At 39.2% G+C, this 10,000-nt stretch overlaps 1 protein-coding gene across 1 annotated transcript in view; it reads left to right on the top strand.

Annotated features, from left to right (window-relative positions):
- The window catches only part of LOC138018671 (uncharacterized), a 17,268-nt gene that overhangs the window by 722 nt on the left and 6,546 nt on the right, over nt 1-10,000 (top strand). Inside the window, exons 3-6 of the mRNA XM_068865369.1 lie at nt 4,119-4,242; nt 4,948-5,001; nt 7,340-7,403; nt 8,130-8,266. Coding sequence (XP_068721470.1) covers nt 4,119-4,242; nt 4,948-5,001; nt 7,340-7,403; nt 8,130-8,266 — 379 coding nt within the window. The remainder of the gene's footprint in view (nt 1-4,118; nt 4,243-4,947; nt 5,002-7,339; nt 7,404-8,129; nt 8,267-10,000) is intronic.

Raw genomic sequence — 10,000 nt, 5'->3', positions numbered from 1 at the left:
GGGGCTCCCAAAGAATAGCTCTGGGCGCCTTAATTTTTCGCAGCAACACCTTTCACTTCATATGTTAGGTTCCTAAGTTCTCAGCGTTTAGCTCTGAGGGCCCCTTTAAAATTTTCTTAGGCAGCAGCCTTGGTAATAGTCCTAGAGTAGCGAAAAGCGTGACGCTTTTTTTTGTTTTATTCCCAAATATATATTTCTTGGACTTGCAGAGAAGAGAATTGACAAACTCAACCCACATATGAAGCCAAGTCTGGGAATCGAATCCGGCTCACATTGGTGGGAGGGGAGTGCTCTCACCACTGCGTCACCCCTGCTCCTTATTAAAATACGGGTAGTCGTAATGTGATACATGTACCTTAACACTGATAATTATTATTATTATTATTGTTTTCCCATGAAAGTGGTTGCAAAAAATACTCAAGGTTAAGTACAAGAATAGTTAAGTGTTCTTTTGTATGTCTTGCATTGTGGTCTCTTGTGATGTAGATCACAATGTTTGGACCACAGTCTGCTGCATGGTTTTCCTCAGGCAACAAGGTTGACTGGTTGTTAGTCACCTATGATTCAGGATGCTCAGCTGTGATTGGTTGTTTTTTGGCAGTATGAGCTGGATCTCATCGTTGCATGGAGACGCTCACTGAACTGAGTTCTCACCACATACAATTCTACCATAGTGCCAATGGTTATCATGATACTGATCACATTCTGGTCATCAGGGAGCAAAGCAAAGTGCAACTCCTAGAAAAATGAATCCATTACTTTAAGCAGAAAGGAAGCCCTTTCATCAAGATTACCAGAACAGCAATCCCAGTTCTGTGCATGTGCATCACCAGCTCTGTTGAGGAAGCTCTCAGGGATTCCTTTGCATGTAACACTTAGGAGAGATCAATCTCATTTGTGATGCTTCAGTATCTCTAATGCCACTGAGTCCATTTTTGGCAAAATAAAAAGCCAGAACTTGGAATGGTTTGAAATAAATTATTGGCATTGCTAAACTAGAGCCAGTACTGCAGGCCAAATGAGTAGGTCTTGTCAAGCTCGAGAACCAGCCCTCATTTCCTGTACTCAAAAGAGCCAGAAATGATGCTCTGCCTCAGCATGTTGCTTGACACTGTGCCAAGGACAACTGGCTGATTTACAGTGTAGTTGAGCAATGAACCTCTCAGCTTACTGTGGCAATATTGTTCCTTGATTTGTAAGATGACATGAAGAAAGCCTTCAGCCCCAGCCTAACTGAATCTAGCACCCCCTATGTCTGCCATATCATTATATCTGACTGGCGCAAACAAATGGAAAGGTGGACAGGACACTTACAGGGGCTTTTACAGAAAGAATGTGGTCATGAAAGATGGTGTTCGTTCAGATGCTATCAAGACTGGGAAGAAGGTACTATGGCACAGGAGTTGCCAGATGCCAACATCATTGCACTCTACAAGAAAAAGGGCATGATAATTGCAACACATACTAGGAAATCTCACTCCTCAGCATCATCAGGGAGGCAGACACCTGCTGCTACACCCAGTCAGTATAGTCACTCGGAAAACAAGTGTAGCCAGAGGAACAATCATGCTATTTACGATGTGGAAGATCAACAGTTTACCTGATCTTTTACTCGTCTGCAAAAGATTAGATGACCCCTCAAGCTCCTTAGCGTGATTCTCTTTTCATGAAGACTTGCCAGGCACAGTTCAGTGTGATGGCTCGTCCTCTGACCCCTTTTCTAACAAGAGTAGAGTGAAGGAAAGTTGAATGTATATTTGCTTCATCAGTTTTAATCATACATCTCCCTTTCCCTACTTTTTTCCTGTGCTTTCAGCCTTTCCCAATATGGTGTATACCTCCACATCAGAAGCAATGGCAGGCTTTTCATTAACCTTGGCTGCCTCCAAGTGAAAAACGTCTAACATAGTGCAGGAGGTACTTGTGAGGGTGATGCTTTTGATGACAATGCACGTACGATTATGCACTCTGAGGGGGCATTGTAGTGACTGATCATCTGCATCATGCAGAGACCTTACCTGAACGGCCAGCCATAATGAGGACAAGACGTGTGAATCACTCATCTCCATCTACTACTTGACCCGTGAGGTTGCTGAGAACTTCAGTTACCTTGGTTCCATTGTTTCCAGCAAACTGTCGCTAGATGTTGATGTTGAGGCAGTGTGGCCGAGTGGTTAGGGCGCTTGCCTTGAGATCCGGAGATCCCAGGTTCAAGACCCGCTCTGACCACTCGCTGAATTTGTTCCTGGTAGTCCCTGGTTCAACTTCCCAGCTGGTTCAACTGGTTTGCCTCCGGCCAGTTGGGATTCTTAACAGTTGTTGTTGTTGTGTTCTGTTGTTTCCTTGATTGTTTCATTGACCCTGAAAATCCCCTATGGGGAGCGGTCAATTAAGTATGTATTGTATTGTATTGGCAACGCAGCTGCAATACAACATGTATGTGCAGCCATGGTTCAGCTGTCCAAGAGAGGATTCAACTTACTCTATCCAGCGATGATACACTCTCCGGTTTATTGACTGGAGTGGCTCTATTGTCTCCCGAGGTAAATGGATGCCAATAACAAAAACAATATTGATTGATTTCAATCCCTTGCTTTTTTAATGAATTCTCCTCCAGAGGTCTGCTGTCGTGTGATTCTCATGTTGTTGTGTTTCTTTATCTTTGGCATTCGTTCCTCTGAAAGTCTTCTTTGATATCCTTGTTGAAACCTTCTGCGGCAATTTTACAGTTTCAAAAAAGAGGTGATCTACCTGTACATCACAATATTGAGAACACCATGAGACAAACAAAGGTTACGTGATCATTTGTTGTTGTGTTATTGTAACCAGTGTAACTAATGTAAGGAAAAAGGCTAGCTCTCTAATGTACGAACTTTACTTCAAGTTGATTACCCACCCAGTATTATTTTCGTTGGTAATGGGCACACTTGTGTAGTAAAAATTTAAGGAGAATAGGGAGATGGGACGAGAAGCTTTATTTTCCCACTATTTCTTCCCTTCTTTGTGTCTCTTGTTATTCCAATTCCCACCCTTAGCATCCCTTCCTCCATCCCCACCCCACCCCCACCCCCTTCCCATTAAACAGTGCTTGGAAATTATTAACAACAATGATATGTGGAAGTGTAAGTGAGTTCACATTCACAGCAAGGTACATGTCCATCACTTTCACCAGTTGACAGCTTCTCCTCAAAGTCGTTACATGTAATGACCAATTTGATTAAAAAAAACTTTCAAAATTGAGTATCAAACGTAACTGAAAAGAAAAGATAATATTAAAAGAGAGAAATAAAGTGACTGGATAAAACTAACAACATTCAAGCTGAAAACAACAAGCTCAAATAAACAAGTTACAAGACGGATGTGACAACAAGGAACGACTCATTAACAGAATGGCTTAAAAGTAGCTAAACGACAGCGATTAAACTTAATCAAAAATGAACCTGAACGTGACTAATTTGAAGGGCAACCTATGATACATGGTATAGTGGCATTATGCAAAATGGAATTAACTAATACAAAAACAACCTAAAAACACAAAAACAGCTAATTAAAGAGCCAGAGAACAAAAACCTAAAAACACAAAGGAACAAAATAAACACTAGAATTCTAAATGATTACAGTACAAAATTTTTCCCACCAGCAGACACCAAGGTGAATAATATTCCTTTACAACGGACACCACCCTGGCTCCTTAGAGGTGAACAGGTGCTAAATAGTAACCTCTGAGTTAACCAATCACAACAGGCAAAGAGCACTATTCACTTGACTGTACAGCTAGTCTTCGTAACTTGACTTGTTTGCTTAATTAAAGGTATGAACACTTCTTAGACCTGCATATTTGAAATTAAACAAAATTTAAAGTGTTTCAACCTCTGCTTTGAAAACCACAATACACTGTATGAATTTTAAACCAAAATGAATGTGTTATACAATTCATGAATTTACCCTCTGATACTGAGACCATATGAAGTGTGGATATGGCTAATGTTATTTTCAAAGTGTTTGATCAAAGCAAAGACTTGAAAAGACACTTAGTCTAGTCTAGCCATTTCTCTTTTAGGATGAAAAACTTACATGTATCCTTTTCCAGCACTAAAATTATGTTCCTTTCCCTACAGTCTATGCCAAGGAGTGATGGAAATTTGACCATTGGCAGTGTTAGTATATTTATTGCATTTCTTCTTCTTGTCGTTGGTGCAGTTTTGGTCGCAGTTTACAAATCAAAGAAAAATGTACATAAAAGTAAGTACATCTTTGTGTCTTGTACCGTACTAGTTTATTTCACATTTCAGATAATGTACTTAGAAATACATAAAATAAATTAAATGTCCTTTCTCGAATGGACTTTCCCATTCATTTTGTTGAAAAATTGTTGTGTTGTCAGTAATTCACGAAAAAAAATTTAACCCATAATTTAACTTATTGTTAAACAAATTTTCTTTGCCAGAGTGCTTTAATTTTACGATTCCCATTCATGGTATGAGGCGCCTCAATTGAGTGGTTTAATCATACTTGTCTGAGCACAATCAGAAGCATTTCCTAAATGGCTTCCTTTCCAACAATATTATTGTGTATTGTCCTGTGGTATCCCTCAGGGGACAATTCTGGAACCGTTCCTTTTTCTCTTACACATTAATGATCTACCGAATTATCTTTCACACTCAGCCCCAAATGTATGCTGATGTCACCCACTTGATGCTTGCAGGCAATAATATTGACAGTATTGAACTTAATCTCAATAAAGATCTTGCCAGCATCAGTGAGTGGCTTATAGATAATAAGCTTACACTAAATAAATCTAAAACTGAATTTATGCTAATAATTTGGTTCTTGGCAAAGACTGAGGTTTTTTAACCATTCCCCCACTCTAAAAATTGACTGAGCCCAGATAAGCCATTGAACTCTTTGTGATTTCAGCCTCAATTCTTTTTTTTTTTTTTGTGGCAGATATAATAATTGCTAGCGAACTGCTCAGGGCAGCAGGATTATTTGGATTTACAGGTGCCAGTAGTCAATAATAAATTTGTTTTGCTTTAGTTCCACAATGGTACATGTGTATCATTTGTATTTAACTTTTTGAACTGGTGAAGTGATACTTAAAATTTACTTTTCTTGAGTTTCACAACCTTGGTTGTGAGGTTTACACAACAGAGCAGAGGCCTCTCCAGACCACAACACAAGGAATTTCATCTTGTACCCTTTTTGAAACAGTGTGTGGGTTGTTTAACATCCCATGTTAATGTTATGTTAAAGGGCAACTGAAGGCAAAAAAATAAGCATTTTTTAATTTACACTTTAGACCATGCACAATAATGTTTTCAGATTTTTTTTCCTGGCATATCCATCATTTTCCACCTAAAAAAATAGTTTTTATTCCAATTTTGGGCCATCAGCATTGTGGCTCAGAATGGGGAAGTCAGTGGTCATTTTTGCAGCTTGTGAAGTATGATATGGGGAAGATATGTGAGAGCGTCCCGTAAAGGAGCATTGTTAATGTTTTGACTCATGTTTGTGGAGAATATTGAGTCCGCGAAGAAATAGCAAAGCAATGAAGAAAGTATCCACAGCAGCACTTGTTTCTCTTGAGTATGAAATCTCTGTTCCCCATATCATACGCCACAGCAGGCGGCTGATTTAGTTTTTGAGGCCGCACTGAAAAGGCCGAAAAGGCCGGAAAAGCCCAACTTTGAACATAATTTTCTCGCAAAAAAAGGAGACGAAAAGAAATAACCCCACAAACTTTACTTACGCTAGGCTTTCCAAAAACAATGTTGGAAAAATTGCTGATTTTGGCCTTCAGGTCTCCTTTAATAGCCAGGGTTGTGAGGCAGGGCCGATGGTTTGTAGCCCTTCAATATCTGAGAAGACTCTTAGGGATAGCGTAGTGGTTGTAGCACTCACTTCCCACCAATGTGGTCCAGGTTCAATTTTGGACTCGTGGCCATGCATGGTTTAAGTTTGTTGTTGGTTCTTTGCTCTTCTCTGAGATGTTTTTCTGTGGGTTGTCCACTTTTCCCCTCTACTCAAAAACCAACATTTCTAAATTCCAATTAGATCAGATGCGGTACCTCCGTGAAAACCACTTTCGTGTGAGCGGAGCTTCCTGAGTAAAATAATATCATTAATTACCTACGTAGATGTCATTACAAACTTTAAGGCAGCACCTTCTCCTCAGTTATTTTAATACCCTGAGTGTTGGTCCAGCTACAACCTCCCACTGGGTAGTCCAATTCCTAACCAACTGAGGCATCCTGTTGGCAGCTACAATGTATGTATTCACTTCCTTTGTGAAATTGTTAGATCACAGAATTCAGAAAGACTCTCCGCACCATGCATGCTTTCGAAACAAGAAACTGTGTTTTGCTTAACTCACTTACATGTACAAACACCCTCCACGGGTAAAATTTTAAACAAAAGGTGAATTAAAATCATGCCCTAGCGTCAAGCCACTCCACTTACAGATTTTTTACCATCACGCGCAACATGATTCCTGTAGCGTGCGATGCGATTCTTGTAGCATGCAACACGATTCACGTTGCACGTGAGGGTGGTAACTTACCGGTACTTTTGAGCGTTTTTACCTACTGTACATTGTCGTTTCCTTATAACAATGTTTAGTATACTGTATAATAAAAAAATGATTAGGGTCTTTTGAATGCGATAATTTTATCAGTTCATTCAAGGTTTGTGTGAGCATTGTGATAGGACCTAGTCAGTTAACTTAATTCTTAGTTTCACTAGTTATCATGAAATGGCGAGAGAACCAAAACTAGTCTTACACAATGCAGAGCACTTTTGAGTGGGTTACTACCAAGGTTATCTTCTACGTTATGTTTTGTTATGCTTCCATACCAGTAATCGGAAGGTCATTATAATTTCAAGTCCAGTAATTCGAGCATTCAGAAATATGAAGGGGTTATGAGATAAGTGGCCCATGTTGCATTTTTGGCCATTTTTCAATTTTGCTCAAAACCGCAAGTGATCTAGAACTGAACTTAAGAATGCTGCCTTGTGATTTTTCTATGATTTTTGCAATAAGCTAAATAAATATGCAAAACATTGTCAGCTCCGTTTTGAAACGAAGAACAAAAGAGAGCTATAATTGTTTTCTTGAAACAATGACATTAGTGAAGCTGAAAGCCCATTGAAAACTATTTAGCATTTGCTCCAATTTCACCAAGGTTAAATTAAAGATTTTCTCAAGGCCTTATCATTTTTTTCATGTCAATCCGAGGTGAGCGAAGTTAAGTTGATCCGGTCCATTTTATACCTGCTTCTTGTCACACAGTATATGCTATACAGTCATATGACTCACTTTTTTTTATCTTGGTGTCTTTAGGGGGAGTGACAAATTGGCTGGGAATAAAACTTATCTTCAAGAGGATTCCAGGAGTATTTTTCAGGTGGGTGATATTGAGAACACACGATACATGTACCAAGAATATTATGTACTGATGACCAACCGGTGGCTCTGTTGGTTGAGAATCCGGCTTTTGTGCAGGAGATCGCAGGCTCAAATCTGGGTCTTCAGGGGTTTAATTAGAAGCCAGAACCTGGGTACTAGCACCCATCTACGCTGAGTACAGTACCCGCCTTTGCTGAAGAGCTCTCAAGATCAAAAGCCAAACTATATATAGGGGTGCCCCCTTACTCTATCACAAGGTCCCTTCTACACATACTTTAAAGCTTAATGAAACCCCTGGGTCTTCAAAACTGAGCAGAAAGTGCTGCCTTTGTAATTTCATCTGCAAAAGGTTATAAACTTTCAAGTCTTCTTGGAAAGGACTATAAACTCATTCCATTAAACCTTTCGTGTTTAATAATCATCACTGTGGGATGTTTACTTATAGAAACCCACAAACTGTTTGCGAAGAGTAGGGGGCAGACCCCTGTGTTGTGGTCTGTCCTCCTTTCACATTCATGGGTGGGTTGATTGCCAGAGCTGGTGCCTTACAGGCTGATGTCTTATCTCACACTAGAGGAAGAAATGTAAATTGCCATGAAAATATATGGGATACTGTATGTGTGGTATAAAAACCATTACCACGTCCATATTATTTACATGGCATATTCATTCTTAATCTAAATCAGTTCTAACTCATTTACTAGTTTTTCCATCCTTTTTACAGTGGAGCAGTAACCAAAAACTTTGTTGCTACCAAGAAATTGCTGGCAAATTTTATTCTGGAGTCATTTTTTAGTACATCACAAGTGAAGCAGTACATTGACGAAAAGACAAGTTGCTATGTGAACTTAGATGCCATTGGTGTGTACATGTATTTCTAGTCATGTGTATTCATTTTACCAGTATCTAACCATACAATTTAACAAGTTGTCTTTGCCACTCTGGTCTTTGGTAGAGGAGGCTGGATCAAAGTTTAAAGTTAATTAAAAAACAAATGAGGAGTAAGTGCTGTTTTTGTTATAATGATTACTACGAATGTTATAATATTTAATGTTGAAAGACATAAAGGAAGATACCCCACAGGTCCTGTTGGCACATTTGTTCATGAAGAGACAGAACGAATACACAGTTCCCCGAGAATGGAGCTTTTTTTCCCAGCCAGATGGGGTCTGACATAGTATTATTGTTATCATTACTGACATTGTTATCGTTGTCATCATTGTTATGATAATGATGATGATGATGATGATTGTCAAATAATTTTGTTATATCTAGTCTTTCACTCAACAAAACAAGCACTGTGATTGGTCACATGCCCCTGATCAAATTCTGCAGTTGTTGCCTGCTCCGGATGTTTTGCTGCGATTGTTGAAGGAAAAGTCTGAAGATATAACAAAGCACTCACCGTATTTACCCGTGTATAATACACGCCCGTATATAATACGCACCCCAATTTTGGACTGTATTTTGAAAAAAAAAAGTTAGAGCAAAAAGCAGAGAAATTGTTCATGCAAAACTAGCGTGAAAAAAAGCCATTTCCTGGATCAGAAAATTTGTTCCGCTACATACAATAGTAAAGTAAATAAGCCTATGTTAAGTGTTTAAAAACTGAAATCTTTATACAAACTTAAACTCGTAGTCACAATCGAACAGCACTTCTCTCGCACAAGATTCGTCATCGACAAGTTCATCTTGTTGTGAGTGTTAAGTATTTATGAGTCAATGAGTCATGAGTCGATGAGTAAAACATGCGTTCTACCGTCTACAAGATCGTCTTGTGTGTTATCAAGGTTTTTTCACTACTCCATATTTGACAAAATACGACTCAATCATCTCGTCAGGCAGAACTGAGGTCAATCCGCCTGCTAAATTGGTGTTTTCTCTGTAAATGCTGCTTTCATGCTTTCAGTCACACGAACTTCGAAAGCATAAACAAGCAGACTTTTTCGTCTCCCCAGTCCCAACACGTGGAGCACGCCAAACTCTTCATTCCTTCGGCATCCAGTCGGCCTTTCTCTTGGGCGTCGCTGATAACCCTGTGCTTCTTTTCAACTTTAGGCGCCGTTTTCCTCTTGAAAATCACCATTGGTCTTAATTTTGATCCATCACCAGCATGCGCCAACAAAACAGTTGCGTGACATTAATTTTCTTCTCTGCGGTGTAATGTTGATCATTCGGTTCGGCGGCATATCGAAGATCAGTGGCGTTTTGTCCATATTTCCAGTAACATGTAGTGGGTAGTTGTGTTCTTTGCAAAGTTTTATAATAAAACAGTGTGAAATCGGATGATCTTCAGCGAAATTAAGGAGCGTTATTTATCAGACCGACATTGTAAAACTCCGGGGAGTTTCGTGGTCATTTTGATGTTTCAGTTAATCGCTCAAAAGTGAAGGCTATGTTTTTCAGTTGTTCATTTAAACACAAAGTTACAGAAAGGTTAATTTATTAGTGAATCTTGGTCAAGCCTTTTACTTTTCAATAAAAAACCAATGCGTCTTTGTTTTTATGCTAATGAGTGACGCGTGTCTAAAACAAAGGATTCCGTGTATAATACGCATCTCAATTTTCGGAGCTGTTTTAGCGGGAAAAAAGTGC

Source organism: Montipora capricornis, chromosome 10 (assembly GCF_036669925.1).
Source record: "Montipora capricornis isolate CH-2021 chromosome 10, ASM3666992v2, whole genome shotgun sequence".
In the NCBI taxonomy this organism is placed as follows: domain Eukaryota; kingdom Metazoa; phylum Cnidaria; class Anthozoa; order Scleractinia; family Acroporidae; genus Montipora; species Montipora capricornis.
This window is presented reverse-complemented; position numbering and strand designations above follow the sequence as displayed.